The following is an 18,262-nucleotide window of genomic DNA, read 5'->3' as shown; positions in this document are numbered from 1 at the left end:
GAAATGATTCCTCCTTCTTGGAACACCTACTTCAGACTTTGAAGACAAAGAGCATCGTCCCCCCACCCTTCGCTCAAGGTTGTACCAATCTCCCAACCACTGGCCATCCAGTCTCCTTCTCTAGTTTTCTCAGATGCTCGGGGCACAGAATTCTCAAGGGAGGCCCAACCTCTAAAGGTTCAGTCCCACATGTTCTCAGCACCTCAGCTACCTTCTGTTTCAGGCTTGGTTCAGTTTCCTGGTTCTTCGCTCCATCCTCTATTTTTCAACTGCTTAAAAATTATTGTTATTAAATGCTGAGATTTTAAAATTTGTAAAATACACATGAAGAATCATCGTCCAGGAACACCTGCACACCCACCACTCAGGTAAAGAAAAATCTTATTGCCATTACACCTAAAATCCTCAGGATAGTCCCCCCAAATCCCATTCCCTTTCCTTTCCCTCCAGGGCAAACACTACACTGAATTTGTGTATAATTCCCTGGCATTTCTTTCTTTCTTTCTCTCTTTCTTTCTTTCTTTTCTTTCTTTCTTTCTTTTTAAGGTTTTATTTTATTTATTTATGAGAGACACAGAGAGAGGCAGAGACACAGGCAGAGGGAGAGGCAGGCTCCCTGTGGGGAGCCTGACAGGGGGCTCCATCCTGGGACTCCAGGATCATGCCCTGGGCTGAAGGCAGACGCTTAACTGCTGAGCCACCCGGGTGTCTCCTTGCATTTCTTAATAGATTTCCTACATATGTTATAATCTGTAAAGAATATATTATTTAGTTCTGTATGTTTTTAAGCTTTATATAAATTGATTTCTATAGCAGTATTCTGGAGACAATAGACAATAAGATGCTTTTGAGATTCACCTATATCATTGCAAGTAGCTACAATGCGTTGTTGCAATGCTTGCATTCCATTGGTAATATACCATAGTTTTTTTGATCCATTGTATTTTTTTTAAGATTTTATTTATTTCACAGAGAGAGAGGCAGAGACACAGGCAAAGGGAGAAGCAGGCTCCCTGCAGGGAGCCCGATGTAGGACTCGATCCCGGGACTCTGGGATCTCGCCCTGAGCCAAAGGCAGACGCTCAACCCCTGAGGCGCCCCTAATCCATTTATTCTTGATGAACTTCGGGACTGTTGTCAGTGTTTGCTGTCATGAACAGCCTGTGACCCCCCTTGGATCTACATCCTGGCGCACCTGGACAAGAGCTGCTCTAGGAGGGGCCTCTGCGTCATAGCGCAGAAACATGCTTGTATCATCAACATAATTCCAAATAGTTTTCCCAAAGTGGATGTTCTAACTGACGCTCCCAACATCACCGTCTTGTTTGTATCCTCGCCAGCCCTCGATGTTATCCAACTTCCTTTTACCAGTCCGGTACGCGTCGAACGGCATTTTCTTGCAGTTTTAATTCGTTTACAGGATTGCTGAAGAGGCTGAGAATATTTTCAGATGTTTATTGGCCATTTGTCTTTTCCTTCCTTGAAGTGCCTGTTGAGGGACAGCTCAGACTTCAGAGCCCGGGCCTCAGGGACAGAAGTCCCAGCCTAGAGTCTAGCTTCCAAGCTACAACAGCAGTTGCGTGGCGGCCTCCCCGCACCTGCACCCCGTCTTACTCGGCGGCTCTCCCTCTCCTGCCCGGGGGTCTCTGTCAGGCCAGCAGAGAGGTGGGAGCTCAGGATCCAGCTCAGGATCCCAGCATCCTTCCGGACCCACAATCGGGGGAGGAAAGTGCGGTTTTCCCGCCCCGCGGCCCACGCTGTGCTGCAGGCAGGGGGTCCTCTCCACTGCACCCCCTGCAATTACACAAGCCCCTCTGTTATCAGTTCATCCTGTTATTAGACCCCGAGGTCTCATTCACCGGATCAACAAGTTCCGAGCTGGGTGCTAGAGACAAAAACAGGAAAGGGCAATCAGGCCCAGCCCGCGGCTGCCGGCGCGTGCGCCCTCAGGGGGGTCTGCACGGTCGCCCAGGCCTCCGTGAGGCCCCGCCCCCGCCACGAGGCCCCGCCCACACCACCATGAGGCCCCGCCTACGCCACCGCGAGGCCCGCCACGTCACGAGGCCCCGCCCACACCACCGCTAAGCCCCGCCCCGCCACTAGGCCCCGCCCACACAACCACGAGGCCCCGCCCATATCGCCACGAGCCCCCCCACACCACCGCGAGGCCGCCCCCGCTGCGAGGCCCCGCCCACACAGCTAGGGCCGCCCCCATCGCCGCGAGGCTCCGCCCACATCGCCGCGAGGCCCCGCCCCCGCCGCCGCGGCTTCCTCGCTCCACGCCCGGAGTCGCCCCCTCCCGGAGGCGCGTCACCCGACCGCGCCGGGCGGAGGGGGTGGAGCCCGCCGGCCGCGACGCCGCCCGGTCGCCTAGCAACGCCCCCACGCAGCGCCATGCAGGCGGGCGGCAGCCGGGAGCAGGAGGCCAGGAATTATTTGGAGAAACATCGGATTATGGAGCTGCTGAGCTACCTCACCAGCGCTCTGCTCTTCTTCCGGCCTGGTGAGAGTCTGGCCTGCCCCTCCGGCGCTCGGTTCCCCGCAGCCCGGTCTCCCGCGCGGCCGCCGGCTCCCTCCCCGGGACCCCCGCCCCGCGCTCGCCCGCGTCTCGGCCGGCGCCGTGGCCTCCTCTCCTGGGGCTGGCGTGGCCCGGGCGTGGGCGAGCGCGGGGGCCCCGCGGTGGGAGGGAGGCGGGGGGGCGGCCTGCCTCCAGTCTCCCCTTCTGGAAGATGGGGAGGAAGTACCGATCCTACGGCGCGCGGGGGAGAAGTAATAAATGAATAATAATGAATAACATCCCTCTGCCTGGCAACTAGCAGATGTCTCTTCTTGTTAAGATTCTGTTTGTTTATTCACGAGAGACACAGAGAGAGGCGGAGACACAGACACAGGGAGAAGCAGGCTCCAGGCAGGGAGCCCGACGCGGGACTCGATCCGGGGACCCCGGGGTCACGACCCGAGCCGCAGGCAGACGCTCGACCCCTGAGCCACCCGGGCGTCCTCCAGCAGATGTTTCATTTTGATTTATAAAAGCATACCTACGAGGTTTATTTTTTTTAAAGATTTATTTTTATTTATGATAGACAGAAGCAGAGACACAGGCAGAGGGAGAGGGAGAAGCAGGCTCCGTGCCGGGAGCCCGATGCAGGACTCCAGGATAGCGCCCTGGGCCAAAGGCAGGCGCGAAACCGCTGAGCCACCCAGGGATCCCCCCTACAAGGTTTAAAATCAAAAACTACTCCAAGGCTCATAGTGAATGACAGCATTTCCCTCCCTGTCCCGGATTCCTGCTCTACAGAACAAATGATTTCCAGCTCCTTTAGCTGTTGACCCTGATGTTCCTAAGTCACAGACTTGTGCTGCTACTTACCAATGTCCCCCCAGCCCTCCAGGTCCAGATTCAGCTTTATACTAGGTAAGGTGAGACTTCAGCTCTCCTACACGCATGCACGCGCGTGGGCGTGGGCACGCTCACACCTGTTCCCCCTCACCCCCACCTTGCCAATAAGGTTAGAATTCGATTTTGGTGTGGCCAGTATTCAGAATTTACATTATTATTATTATTAGGCAAATATCCACAGCTGGTGCATACAGTAGGATGGCCGTAGCAGAAAGATGCTAGGATTATGTCCTTTATTGATTTCCCTGAAGTTCATAATACTACATTAAAAAAAATTTTTTTAAGATTTTTATTTATTCATGAGAGACACAGAGAGAGGAAGAGGCAGAGGCACAAGCAGGCTCCATGCAGGGAGCCTGACGTGGGACTTGATCCTGGGTCTCTAGGGTCAGGCCCTGGGCTGAAGGCAGGTGCTAAACCACTGAGCCACTGGGGCTGCCCCTTAAATGTTTACTTACATTTTTCTGTGTCATTACCACTGATTCATCAATATCCTCTTTTTTGTCCCAAGCAGAGATCTCCTCTCAGTAGGAAAGGAGATTCATCCGGAACACATCCCCCAGCTCTCTGTTCTCGGCTCCCAGCTGGCCAGATGGCTCAGCCGCCCTGCTGGATGGCCGGACTTCAGGGGTTTCCCTCTCTCTGACACTAATCCTCTTCACCTCTCCTGTGCTTACAGCCTGTTTGTTTTATGGTCTTGGGTCTCCCTCTGTTTTTGCTTTTTTCCCCTCTTCCTCTAGGGGAACATATCCTCTAGATATGGCTCCCTGAGAGTGTGCTTCATTGGAGCGGTAAATATTTTGAGAACTCCTATCTGAAAAATGTCTCATCCTACACTCAAATATGACGATAACTAGGGTAGATACAATTCCTGGTTAGAGAATATTGCCCTCAGAATTTGGAGGGCATTGCACTAATGTCTTCTAGTTGCCACTGTTGCTCTAAAGAGTCTGATGTCAAGACATCATCAGATTCTTGACGTGTTTAAGACTTTTTTTCTTCCCCTGGAAGTTTTTAGGATTGTCTTTTTATTTTATCCCTGGTGTTCTAAATGTTTATATGCCTTGAAGTGGGTTCATCTTTGTTTTTTCCTAATCCACTGTGCTGGTAGGTACTTTGTGGTCTTTCTTAATTTGTAGATTTTTTTTCCTGTCTCCTGCTTCTTTCCTGGCCTCCTTCTCTCAAGCTCTTTCTGATGTCAACCAATGTAGTATCTCAGGGATTCATTTTTTCCTTTTAACATAAAAGGTTTTGAACTCACCTGTGGGAGATGAATTAACCTGTGGAAGGCATGATGGGGAAAAGAGAATCTAAGATAAAGACACATTCAGCAGAGAATAGGAAGGGGAAGTCTGGTAGCAGATACACGGTTAGTAACACAATCCCATCACATTCAGAATTTAAATAATTATCATTGTAAGAAACTGAAATGCTGTTACCTTACCTCCTGTAACAGTGTAAATTTCTTGAGACATCTCTGCAAACTCCAAAGAGGATGGGGAGGGCAGGGCAAACCACAGGGGAAGAAATAGGGAGAGCCAATGAGGGTTTGGCTGGTGTCCCAGGTACAGGGCGGTGCGTCTCAACGTTCCCTGCCTGGATCCCCTGAGGAGCAGAGGAGAGAGGACTTGTACTTTTGGTGTCAGACCTTAGCCTGATGCTGCTAACAAGTTTCTTTGGAATAACTTGTTTTACCCTAAAAATTTACAAGTCTTGTTCTCCTACAGATCTATCCATTTCTTATTATAAACATCACATTTTTCTCACCTCGATATGATTCATTCTCAGGAGGAAACACTGTGTTCTCTTGGGTCTTTATGAAACCTCTGGCATTATGACATGTATCCCAGTTTGAAAACCTTGGATTGTAAGGGATTTATGGAAAATAAGACCACACAGTTTGATTGCATTCCTGCTGTTGAGGGGACAGGTCTACAATCCTTCATCTTCAACTTCAAAATTGTAAACGCTCTGAAAACCAACAGATTTTCATAACTCATTTAATAGCAAAACCTAACATAACCTGAAGTCATTCGGTAGGAAAATGTGTCACTTCCTAGTGACAGTTCTGTGCTGTAGAAGGAGACAGTATAAATGCTTAGGGGAGGCCTTTCATAAAATTAGAATTTCATTTTTAAAAAGGAGACAGTTGGGGATGCCTGGGTGGCTCAGCGGTTGAATGCCTGCCTTCAACTCAGGGCGTGATCCTGGAGACCCGGGATCGAGTCCCACATCGGGCTCCCTGCATGGAGCCTGCTTCTTCCTCTGCCTGTGCCTCTATCTGTGTGTGTGTGTGTGTGTGTGTGTCTCATGAATAAGTAAATAAAATCTTAAAAAATAAAATAAAATAATAAAATAAAATAAAATAAAATAAAATAAAATAAAATAAAATAAAAAGGAGACAGTTGTAACCCAGATGAGAGATGCTGCTGAGTGAGGATAAGATATCTTTGAGAGGGACACCTGGGTGGTTCAGTGTGGTTAAGCGTCTGCCTTTGGCTCAGGTCATGATCCTGGAGTCCCAGGATTGAGTCCCACATCGGGCTCCCTGCATGGAGCCTGCTTTTCTCTCTGCCTGTGTCTCTGTCTCTCATGAATAAATAAATAAAATCTTAAAAAAAAAAAAAGATATCTTTGAGAGTTATAGAGGTGGAAAACTCTAGAGACTATCATAGCTGAGTAGGTTTGGGGAGTCCAGTGCTTCCCATATTTCAGTTAGCAGAGTATGATAAAGCCTGCAAATTTTAGGGAACACACTGCCTGGACTTATACTAGCTGTGGGTCTTAGGAAAGTGTTGGTTATGTGGAATACCAAGCACGTAGTGAGGGCTCAATAAATATTAGCTATTATTAAGATGTTGAACTTGAGGTTTTGTTTCCCTTGGAAAACTGTCATTATCAGCTGACTTTTATATAATAACTTAGGTGGATAGTAATATTTGGATCTTCCCTTCATGTTTTATTTCTTTATTTTTTTATTTTAATTTTAAAAAATATTTTATTTTTTTATTTGAAGGAGCCAAGTGAGTGAGCACGGGCTGGGAAGGGTTAGAGGGAGAGGGAGAAGTAGACTCCTCGCTGAGTAAGGAGCCTGATGCAGGGCTTGATCCCAAGATCATGACCTGAGCTGAAGGCAGATGCTTAAGCAACTGAGCCACCCAGGCACATCCCTTCCTGTTTTAAAAAGTTAAATCTTTTGGGGTGGCTTGCTGGCTCAGTCGGTGTAGCACACAACTCCTGTTCTCGGGGTTGTGAGCTTAAGCCCCATGTTGGATAGAGAGATCACTTAAAAATAAAAAATTATTGGAGTTAATATCTTTTTAAAAAGATATGCAGGTATAGGGATCCCTGGGTGGCGCAGCGGTTTGGCGCCTGCCTTTGGCCCGGGGCGCGATCCTGGAGACCCGGGATCGAATCCCACGTCGGGCTCCCGGTGCATGGAGCCTGCTTCTCCCTCTGCCTGTGTCTCTGCCTCTCTCTCTCTCTATCATAAACAAATAAAAAAAAAATTAAAAAAAATAAATAAATAAAAGATATGCAGGTATAAGGAGAGAGAGCACAAAGCAGAGGGAGGCAGGCGGAGGGAGAGGGAGCATCAGATGCCCAAGGAGCAGGGAGTCCCATGTGGGGGGCTCCATCCCGGGACCCTGAGATCATGACCCTGAGCCGAAGGCAGACGCTTAACTGGCTGAGCCACCCAGGTGCCCCTAACGTTAATACCTTTATTATTTCTGTTGTAAGCATTTTCAAAATATTTTGAGATGCAGGCAGAGTATAAATTATAGATTCCAGACATAAACATTATAACATCTCGTGCGGTCTGAAGGATATACAGTAAAAATCCTTCATCAGAGAAACACCGCAAGTTCCATTAACATTATTTACTTACCCTGTCCTTAAAAAGTAGTGAACTGAAATTCAAAGTTGGCCTTTTTGCCCTTTCTGAATTTGATAAATAGTTTAGAGAGAATCAACAGAAGATTGCATACATGGTGTGACTGCCTTTAGTAACCCAGTTGTTTCTATAGTCTGTTAAAATCTGTTCAAAAAGGCACGAGAGATTTTTTTTTTTTTAAGATTTTATTTTATTTTTTAAGCCACTGGGTGGCTCAGCAGTTGAGCATCTGCCTTCGGCCCAGGATGTGATCCTGGAGTCCCGAGATCGAGTCCCACATCAGGCTCCCTGCATGGAGCCTGCTTCTTCCTATGCCTGTGTCTCTGCCTCTCTCTGTGTGTCTCTCATGAATAAATAAATAATTTTTTTTAAAAAGGTCTAAAATATATAAAGAACGCCTACAACTCAGTAACAAAAAATCTGATTTAAAAATGGGCAAGGCGGGCTCCAGACTGGCTCATTTGGAAGCATGCGACTCTTGATCTTGCAATTTTGAGTTTGAGCCCCACATTGGGCATAGAGATTACTAAAAAAAATAAATAGACTTAAAAAAAATGGGCAGAGGAACAAAATAGACATTTTTCCAAAAAAAAAAAAAAGACATACAATTGCTTGCAGGTACATACAAAGATGTTTAACACCATTAATCATCAGGAAAATGCAAATCAAAACCACGAGATATCACCCCACACATCAGAGTGGCTGTTACAAAAGAGGCAAAGATAACAAGAATGTGGAGAAAAAGGGACCCTCATGCACTGTTGGTAGGAATGTAATTTAGCACAGCCACTATAGAAAATATCACGGGGGTGACTCAAAAAATTAAAATCAGAACTGCTGTGTGCTCCAGCATTTCCACTTCTGGGTATATATCCAAAGGAAATGAAATCAGGATCTGAAGGAGATACTAGCACTCTCCTGTTTATTGCTGCATCATTCACAATAGCCAAGATAAGGAAACAACCTAAGCATCTGCCTACAGATGAATGAATAATGAAGATGTGGTATATTTATACAATGGAATATTATTCAGCCATGAGAAAGAAGGAGATCCTGCTATTTGCAACATGGATGCCTCTTGAGGATATGCTAGTGAGCTCAGTCAGAGAAGGATAAATACTGCATATCACTTATATGTGGAATCTAAAAAAGCCAAAGTTGTAAAAACAGTAGAATGGTTACTGGGTGGAAGGTGGGGGGGTGTAGAGCTGTTGCTCCACCTGCAACTTGTAGAGAAGCCTTGGAAATCCAATGCACAGCATAGTGCTTACAGACAATATTACTGTATTATAAACATCAAGCTTGCTAAGAGACTAGATCTTAATTATTCCCACCCCAAAAAAGAAATAATTTATGTGATGTGATAAAGATGTCAACTAATGTTAGTGACAGTCATACTGCAAGATATAAATGTATCAAATCAACATGTTATCTTATACAATGGTACATGTCAGTTATATCTCAAAAGAAGTCCTTAACCTTTTGGAGTTATATGCTCAAATATTTATTAATGAATATTATCACTGTAATTTACTTCAAGATAATACAGGAAGGAGGGGACCTGGGTGAGATGATGATGAAATGAAACTGGCCATAGATTTTAAGTTAAAGTTGATTGATGGGTTCATTATACTTTCCTACTTTTATAAATATATAAAATTCTCAAGAAAAGTTTTTATATTTTTATTTTTTTAAGATTTTATTTATTATTCATGAGAAACACGGAGAGAGAGGCAGAGACATAGGCAGAGGGAGAAGCAGGCTCCCTGCAGGGAGCCTGACTTGGGACTCGATCCCAGGACCCCAGGATCACGCCCTGGGCCGAAGGCAGATGCTCAACTGCTGAGACACCCAGGCATCCCAAGAAAAATTTTTTATTTTATTTTTTTTTTTTTTATAATTTTTTTTTTTTAGATTTTTATTTATTCATGAGAGACACAGAGAGAGAGGGAGAGAGGCAGAGACACAGGCAGAGGGAGAAGTAGGCTTCATGCAGGAAGCCTGATGTGGGACTTGATCCCGGGGCCCTAGGACCATGCCCTGGGCCCAAGGCAGGTGCTAAACCACTGAGCCACCCAGGGATCCCAAGAAAAAGTTTTTAAAAGAAATACATAATCACTGTGTGTGTGTAGTGGGTGGCATTCATATTTAAGCTGCTCCATCTTCTGCTTAAAAAGCTGCGCCTTCTGCAGCTGCTTCCACCTGCATTATTTCTGGAAAATGGATTGATCTTTTTTTTATCTTTCATATTGCTTAAATGAGAGATACCCTATTTATTCAAATTACTGCTTTTATGTTAGAAGTGAACATTTATGCTTCCTAATGGAAAACTATATTAATCTAAGAGTCTCTGTTTTTATTTACATTTTATCCTTTCTTTTCGCTGGCCACCTTCCCTGCATCATGCTGTACTTTTAAAATTTTATTTCTTTTGGTTTTTGACACTTGTCTATAAATTAGAATCACCTGAGCAGTTTTAAAAAATACCAGTGGATGCCTGGGTGGCTCAGCGGCTGAGCGTTGCCTTGGGCTCAGGGCATGATCCTGGAGTCCTGGGATTGAGTCCTGTATCAGGTTCCCCGCAGGGAGCCTGCTTCTCCGTCTGCCTATGTCTCTGCCTCTTTCTCTGTGTGTCTCTCATGAATAAATCAATAAAATTTTTTAAAGAATAATAAAAAATTTAAAAAATACCCAGGTCCCATATTTGGGATAGAGCACTTTCTATATGTGTTTAATGTATTGTTTTTCAGGTAAGCATGGTTTTCACCCAGTGCCTAGTACCTTGAACATAGTTATTTAATAATGACTATTTCCATTTGTGATAGATCTTAATTTTATATCAGAAAGAACTGAAACTATTCTTTTACAGAAAAACCAAGAGAGTATTTAATATCTATATTGGAACGACTGAGAATTGCCAAAATAACAGGCGTGGCCTTTCCTTTCTTTATGGATCACTCTAACATTGTTGCTATGTTTGAGATGATGGACACTTCAAGTAAAGGCACCATATCATTTGTGCAGTACAAAGAAGGTCAGTATCATCTACCAATTGAAGTAATAGTTTGCACTCATTCCATAACTTTCCCTAGTTGAAAATAATGCTTCATAAATTTTCCTTTTTTCTCGTTGTGGTTTTATAGCCCTAAAAACCCTGGGTCTGTTGAATAAAGATGAAGTTTTAATAGATGATGGACATATAATAACTTTGGATAAATTCAGAGCTGAAGTGTAAGTTTATTTTTACATGACTGATACTTAAATAGTATGACATGATTTTGAAGTACAATGTAATTTAAAGTAATTTAAAACAGAAGTTCCTCCTTTTGGCAAACATTTCATTGCCTTGAAACTTTCACCTGTCTAGAAAGCAAGGAGTGACAGTAAAGTCTGGAATTAGAAGTTCCGGGGGCAGCTTCATTCTTTTCTCAATGGGAAAGCCCGGCAATTCTTAAAAAATGAGGTAGAGAAGACCCAGGCTGCTAGTACTACAGAAAAACTCTGACCCCAAGACACTAGTTGCAAAATCTCTATAAAATATGGAGTAATAGGGATGCCTGGGTGGCTCAGTGTTGGAGCACCTGCCTTTGGCTCAGGGCGGGATCCCGGAGTCCCCGGATTGAGTCCCGCATCGGGCTCCCTGCATGGAGCCTGCTTCTCCCTCTGCCTACATCTCTGCATTTCTGTGTCTCCTGTGAATAAACCAATAAAATCTTTTTTTTTTTTTTAAGATTTTATTTATTTATGACAGACAGGGCTGGGGGGCAGAGACACAGGCAGAAATCATTAGAGTCCAAAGCCATGGAAAAGTAGGAAGAAAAAAAAGCTTAAGATTCCCATTTCATTGCCAGTTACATAAATATTAAAAAGTGTTTAGTTCCCATCACTACCCTGGAGGAAGGACTGAAACACAGTACTCTGGCCTGAAATGTTTCATCCAAAAGAAAAGGCTGCCCACTGTCATATGGAATGGAACTAGGAAGGATTTTATTCATTCATTCATTTATTTAAAGATTTTATTTATTCATGAGAGACACAGAGCGGCCAAGACACAGGCAGAGGGAGAAGCAGGCTCCATGCAGGGAGCCCAACATGGGACTTGGTCCCGGGTCACCAGGATCAGGCCCTGGGCTGAAGGCGGCGCTAAACCGCTGAGCCACCTGGGCTGCCCTATTTATTTACTTATTTTTAAAAATTTACTTATGAGAGAGAGCAATAATGAGCACATGGGGGGGGGGGAGGAGAGAGAGAGAGAGCCAGCAGACTCCCTGCTGAGTACAGAGCCCAACTTGGTTCTTGATCTGAGGACCCTGAGATCATGACCTGAGCTGACAGCAGGAGTCTGATGTTTAACCCACTGAGCCACCCAGGCGCCCCTAGGAAGAACAAATATAAGGACATTTGTGGAAAAATGAAATCAATTCTATTTTAGTCACCATCTCATGTTCTCTTATAGGAAATACAGTGAATTTCCAAGCCAGATAGGAAGGAACTTCTAATTATAAACATGCATTCTAAAGTGACTTTTTAAAAAATTTATTTGCTGTGTTTATCTACAACAGTTTCCCTTAATTAGCATAGGATGAAAATTTGTCGTAATTTATTATCTCTGCTCTTGTATCTTATTCAGTAGACATGTATTTCTAAATGCAATTATTCTGCATTTTCCTGGCTTCTGAGTTTTCCGTTTTTGTTTTCTTAGGAACAAGAGGACTGAGGAAATATGGTCATCATTTTAATTACACTATAAGTCCAAGATTAAATGATTCTGTAAAGTTTTCAACTGTCCAGTTTCATTAATTCAGAACATCGTCATTTAACTTGAAATCCAATTTGTCTTCCTCTTTGTTAAAACCCAAAACTCCAAAACAAAAAAAGATGCATTATTTTCCAGTGTTAGGCCAGTTTGTCCTCAAATTAAGCAGAATCTCAACATCTTGTTGAGCCAGTTTGTAAATTCCAACTTCATTTAATGCGGCTGTGGCAGAGGGCTGGCCTGAAGCTGACTGCAGGACATCCTTCAGAAGTAGGGCGGAACCAACATTCAGATTCAGAACAATACAGGCTTCTTTTACACTGTGGGGGGGAAAAAAAGGCAGGAGCGAAATGAGATATCTGATGTATATATATATATATATCATCCACATTATTCCATAATGTAGTCATTTTCAGAAACTAAACAGCTTCCCTACACTGCTAGTCCATATTGTCCTCTATAAAATATATTTATGGATTTATTATTTGGCTCTTTTAACACATTAGGACTATGTATTTATACAGTGTTTATATTTTATTAGATTACTGTAATGTAATAGGATCATTGTTTTCAATATGTATCTATTACCACCACCCAAAATATAACATTGATACTAACATAGTAACCTATTAAATGTAGCTAAGACTTGTGCTAGATTAGAATATGGAAAGAGAAGAAACCAAAAAAAAAAAAAAAGAAAGAAAAAAAAAAAAAAGAAAAAATTCAGATAGCTTAACTAAAATTAGCAAAAATAATCTTGTTTTATAATAACTTTAAAAGAATGTTTTATAATCTCAAATTTGCCCCCAATAATTTAAATTTTAAATCAATTTCTAAAAATACTAAGAATTTTTCTTACATAAAGTTATGCTTTGAACCAAAATTAATAAATATTTAAGAAAACAAATTTTCTTCAGGCCTGGCATACTATTAGGTACTAAGCATATTTCTAATTTCTTATACTTATTGAGTATGGAAGAACTGCACTTGTTGCATTTTCTCTCTCCAGTAACAGGCAAATAGCATGGGATGCCTGGGTGGCTCAGCGGTTGAGCGTCTGCCTTCAGCAGGGATCCAGTCCCACATTGGGCTCCCTGCATGGAGCCTGCTTCTCCCTCTGCCTGTGTCTCTGCCCCCCGCCCTCTCATGAGTAAATAAATAAATCTGAAAAAAAAAAAAAAAAAAGGCAAGGGCAGCCCAGGTGGTTCAGTGGTTTAATGCTGCCTTCAGCCTGGGGCATGATCCTGAAGACCCAGGATCCAGTCCCTCGTCGGGCTCCCTGCATGGAGCCTGCTTCTCCCTCTGCCTATGTCTCTGCCTCTCTCTCTCTCTCTCTCTGTGTCTCTCATGAATAAATAAAATCTTAAAAAAAATAAAAATTAAAAATAAAGGCAAACAGGAGCATTAAACTAAATGCAAGAAATAAAAAGCCCAACACATCATTTAGATCCAGTTCTGATAAATAGAGAAAGGGGGTCATGGGTCATGTCTTGGATTATCTGGGTATACAGTGCATGTCCTAAAATTTTAATTGATGCTCTGTTTATCCCACCAAACATCACTAGAACCCAAGAACTGTTATAAAAAGGAATCCACCTCCTCTATAAACACTTGATACACTAGCAGTCATGGTTAAATATTGAGCTTACTGTTTAAAATAATTTTCCGGTCTCTTGCAATAGTGGGAGAACAGGGGGAACAGATTCCGCGTCATATCGAACTGCAACTGAGCTGCTCCTCCTTCATTGAAATGATTAGCAAGGATGATCTGCAACAAAGAGCAGTCATGTAACAGCTGCCTTTATCGTCATAGCCCAGACTGCAGCCTGCTCTTACTCACTTCCTGGTAGATGTATACGTCCAGCTTCTCCACAAGCATCTGCCAGAAAATTTTAAATAAGGAGAAGCAGAGCTGCTGCTCCAGCTGCAGTGAGCGGTCTCTCAGCGTGAGCAGGAGTGGGCAGGCTGAGGTGGACAGCGACATCACCGCCTGCTCGGCCTGGGACGGCAAGGACAACCACCTGGAAGACACAAAGGCAGCAAGGCCCATGGCACATTAAGTTTTAGGAAAGATTCTCAAAACTTGGTGTGTTTTAAGACTTAACAAATCCTTTCAAATTCAGGGAAGTGCACTCTGGATGAGAAACAAGGTACAGCCAGCACAAAAAGCTGTCTCAGAAAGTAAATATATTTATACTTTACCTCTGTATTAAATACTCCCTATGTGACGATGACGATGACACATAGTATTTTTTTTAATCCCATGTTAATGTGACTTACTGAAATCATTATAAAACAGGCAAAATGTAACCCGTATTAGCATTTAAGACATCAGCTAACTTCATAATCTGATTTTCAGCAAAAGACCAGGGACTGAAAACACTTCCAAACTGATTATAGTCTGTGGGACAGGGACTCCGCTTGAACAGACGCACACAGAGGACACGGCGTGGTGAAGGTAACCAACTTCCACACAGAACCATAAGGGTGGGATAAAGCGTACCAGGCATGCACAGAACACTACAGGAGCACCATGCTTTGGTACATGGCTGACAGGCCACCCAACCCCACATCATACACCAGTTCTCTGTATTTACAGATCCATCTGACGGTGAAATTATGACCACTTTATTCCAATTAAGAATGTATTAATATATTTTAGAAAGTTTTCCATCCAAAATAGTTCAAAATTTGTAGTACCAAGGGCCAAACTCTGCTTATCTGGACACCTTAGAAATGTGACTGCATATATCATCTTTCAATTTTTTTTTAACTTTTTAATCAGCAGTGCTCATCACATGTGCCTTCCTTAATCCCTGCCACCTATTTCACTCATTCCCCCACACCTTCCCCTCTGGTAACCATCAGTTTGTTCTCTAGAGTTCAGAGTCTGTTTCATGTTCATTTGTTTTATGCCTTAAATTCCACATGAGTGAAATCATTTGGTATTTGTCTTTCTCTGACTTATTTTCTTTTCTTTTTCTTTTTTAAAGATTTTATTTATTCATGAGAATACACAAAGAGAGAGAGAGAGGCAGAGACACAGGCAGAAGGAGAGAAGCAGGTTCCACGCAGGGAGCCCGACATGGGACTCGATCCCCGGTCCCCAGGATCACGCCCTGGGCCGAAGGCGGCGCTAAACTGCTGAGCCACCTGGGCTGCCCTCTCTGACTTATTTCACTTAGCATTATACTCCCTAGCTCCATCCAGGTCTTGCAAATAGCAAGATTTCGTTCTTTCCATTCTTTTTTATGGCTAAATAATACTCCACTATCCATAATTTTATATGGATATGGATATATATATATTCATTCCTTTGAATTACTGTTTTTGTATTCTTTGGGTAAATACCCCGTAGGGCGATTGCTGGATCATAGGGTAATTCTATTTTTGAAATATAATTTGAGGTCTGCAAACTTGATGCTTCTAGCTATGCTTCCCCTCCCCCACTGCTTTGGCTATTCAGGGTCATTTGTGGTTCCACACAAATTTTAGGATTGATTGTTCTAGCTCTGTGAAAAATGCCCTTGTATTCTGCTAGGATTGCATTAAATGTATAGATTGCTTTGGATAGTATAGACACTTGAATATTTGTTCAGTGCATGAGTATGGAATGTCTTTTCTTTGTGTCATCTTTAATTTCTTTCATCAGTGTTATTATAGTTTTCAAGAATATAGGTATTTCACCTCTTCGGTTAGGTTTATTCTTAGGTATCTTATTATTTTTGGTGCAAATGTAAATGGGATTATTTTCTTAATTTCTTTTTCTGCTGCTTCATTATTAGTATACAGAAATGCAACAGATTTTTGTACATTGTGTATCCTGTGACTTTACTGAATTCATTAGCAGTTTGTTGGTGGAGTCTCTCAGGTTTTCTATATACAGTATCACATCAACAACACATACTTAATGTTCTTCCTGACCTTAGGGGAAGAGGCTTTCAGTTTTCCCCCACTGAATATGATGTTCGCTGTGGGATTTTCATATATGGCCTTTATTATGTTGAGGTATGTTCCCTCCAAACCTACTTCATTGAGGGTTTTTATCATGACGGATGTTGTGCTTTGTCAAATATTTTTTCTGCATCTGTTGAAATGATCATATAGTTATCCTTTCTCTTAGTAATGTAATGTGTCACACTGATTTGCAAATATTGAACTACTCTTCCCACTTGATTGTGGCGAATGACTTTTTTTAATGTGTTGTTGGGTTTGGTTTCATAGTATTTTATAGGTGCCCCCGATGGAGAAGCCTGAGGTGGTAAAGATGCACCTGGATTTTTGCATCTGTGTTCAGCAAGGATATTGGCCTGTAATTCTCTTTTTCTGAGGTGCCTTTATCTCGTTTTGGTTATCAGGGTCATGCTGGCCTTGTAGAAAGAATTAGGAAGCTTTCCTTCCTCTTCTATTTCTTGGAATAATTTCAGAAAAACAGGTATTTATCATCTTTCCATTTTTAGCAAACTGGATTTGGAAGTTGAGTTGTAAGAAAATACAGAAGGACTTACCTTTCTTTTTTATACAATTTTGCAGCTTCTTTAACTTCTCTAAAAACGTGGTCTACCTGGCGGGTCAACATGTCATGTTTTAAACGCTCCAGCAGGTTAATCATGTCATCAAAGACAGAACTTTCCATGGACGCTAGCTGTCCCAGCTGCAACTTACTCAGGGTGTTACTCTCTGCAAAGACCTCCAGTGCTGCCTGCTGAAGTTGAAGGAAGAACTGAAAGCAAAAATATGTCAACACAGTCATTAAAACCTTTTTTTTTTTAATTCATTTATTCATGAGAGACAGAGAGAGAGGCAGAGACACAGGCAGAGGGAGAAGCAAGCTCTTCACAGGGAGCCTGATACCGGACTTGATCCAAGGACCCCAGGATCACCTGAGCCAAAGGCAGATACTCAACCACTGAGCCACCCAGGCGTCCCCAAATCCTTCTTCTCTAACAGCTTGAAATATAATTCACACGACATCTCATTTGTTTAAAGTGGACAATTCAATGGCTTTAAGTGTATATTCAGAATTGTGTGTTGATCACTAGTCAATTTTAAACATTTTTAAAGATTTTATTTATCTGAGAGAGAGTGCAAGCAGGGGGAACAAGCAAGCAGAGGGAGAAGCGGGTTCCCCACTGAGCAGGGAGCCGGACACGGAGCTCAGTCCCAGAACCCCGGGATCAAGACCTGAACCGAAGACAGATGCTTAACCAATGAGCCACCCAGGTGCCCCTAGTTGTTTTTATTACCCTAAAAAGATACCCCACACTTAACCATCATCTCCCAATCCCTTCTCTGTGCCTCCCACCCCCCAAACCCTAGGCAACCACTAATCTTTGTCGACTTGACTGTCTGACTTCTTTCACTGAGCATGTTTTCAAGGTCCATCTGTAATGTAGCATGTATCTGTACTTAATTCCTTTTCATTGCTGAATAATAATATCCTACTGTGTTTACATTTTATTTATATATATATTTTTTATTTATCCATTCGTCAGTTGACAGATAATTGGATTCTTTCCACTTTCTGTTTTTATGAATAATACTGTATGAACATTTGTGTGTGCGTCTTCATTTCTCTTGCACACCTCTAAGACTAGTATTGCTGGATCATATGGTAATTCCATGTTTTTTTTTTTTTTAATTCCATGTTTAACTATTTGAGGATCTATTTTCTACAGTAACTATACCAACATTCAAATTTCTCCACATCTGCACTAATAATTATTATCTTTTCATTATAGACATCTTAGTTTCTATTTAGTTGAATCTCACTGTGATTTTTTTTTTTTTTTTTGAGGTTGAGAAAGTGTCAGTGCAAGCAGTAGTGGGGAGGGATGGGAGAGGGAGAGAGAAAATCTCAAGCAGACTCCTCACCCAGTACGGAGCTCAATGTGGGGATCTCACAACCCTGAGATCATAATCTAGGTCGAAATCAAGAGTGAGACACTCAGCCGACTGAGCCACCCAAGGGCTCCTTCTCACTGTGATTTTAATTTGCATTTGTGCGACGGCTAACTTCTCTGTGTATTCATTTTTTCTAGAGACAGACTGATCATTGTAGTAATAAATGCATCAGATTTACTAGAATTAAGAAAATTAAAATGTCATTTTTTACAATGGCATTTTAGGTAGAATTCATATTATTTTCAGAAAAAGTATTTTTTCTACCCTACAGAAAAATAATGCTATGGATAATTAGCAAGATTGTAAA

General features: G+C 42.7%; 2 protein-coding genes across 3 annotated transcripts in view; one reads left to right on the top strand and one right to left on the bottom strand.

Moving 5' to 3' along the window:
- Positions 1 to 2,270: 2,270 nt before the first annotated feature.
- On the top strand, positions 2,271 to 12,073 carry EFCAB10 (EF-hand calcium binding domain 10). Its single transcript, XM_026006069.2, has 4 exons — positions 2,271 to 2,503; positions 10,165 to 10,329; positions 10,439 to 10,526; positions 11,998 to 12,073. Exons 1-4 carry the CDS (start codon positions 2,395 to 2,397, stop codon positions 12,032 to 12,034), a joined length of 399 nt encoding a protein of 132 aa, XP_025861854.1. The 5' UTR covers positions 2,271 to 2,394; the 3' UTR covers positions 12,035 to 12,073.
- Positions 11,010 to 18,262, bottom strand: part of RINT1 (RAD50 interactor 1) — a 32,138-nt gene continuing 24,885 nt past the window's right edge. For both annotated transcript variants that reach the window (XM_072759936.1, XM_072759937.1), the window contains exons 12-15: positions 16,560 to 16,774; positions 13,892 to 14,072; positions 13,701 to 13,819; positions 11,010 to 12,371 (exon numbers count right to left, since the gene is read on the bottom strand). In XM_072759936.1, the coding sequence (XP_072616037.1) occupies positions 12,179 to 12,371; positions 13,701 to 13,819; positions 13,892 to 14,072; positions 16,560 to 16,774 (708 nt within the window). In that variant the 3' untranslated portion in view covers positions 11,010 to 12,178. The remainder of the gene's footprint in view (positions 12,372 to 13,700; positions 13,820 to 13,891; positions 14,073 to 16,559; positions 16,775 to 18,262) is intronic.

Source organism: Vulpes vulpes, chromosome 5 (assembly GCF_048418805.1).
Source record: "Vulpes vulpes isolate BD-2025 chromosome 5, VulVul3, whole genome shotgun sequence".
NCBI lineage: Eukaryota > Metazoa > Chordata > Mammalia > Carnivora > Canidae > Vulpes > Vulpes vulpes.
This window is presented reverse-complemented; position numbering and strand designations above follow the sequence as displayed.

Coding starts and splice junctions, on each gene's coding strand:
- EFCAB10 (XM_026006069.2), top strand. CDS start 2,395: ATGCAGGCGGGCGGCAGCCGGGAGCAGGAGGCCAGGAATTATTTGGAG. Junction 2,504..10,164: donor TCTGCTCTTCTTCCGGCCTG/GTGAGAGTCTGG, acceptor ATTCTTTTACAG/AAAAACCAAGAGAGTATTTA. Junction 10,527..11,997: donor GATAAATTCAGAGCTGAAGT/GTAAGTTTATTT, acceptor TTGTTTTCTTAG/GAACAAGAGGACTGAGGAAA.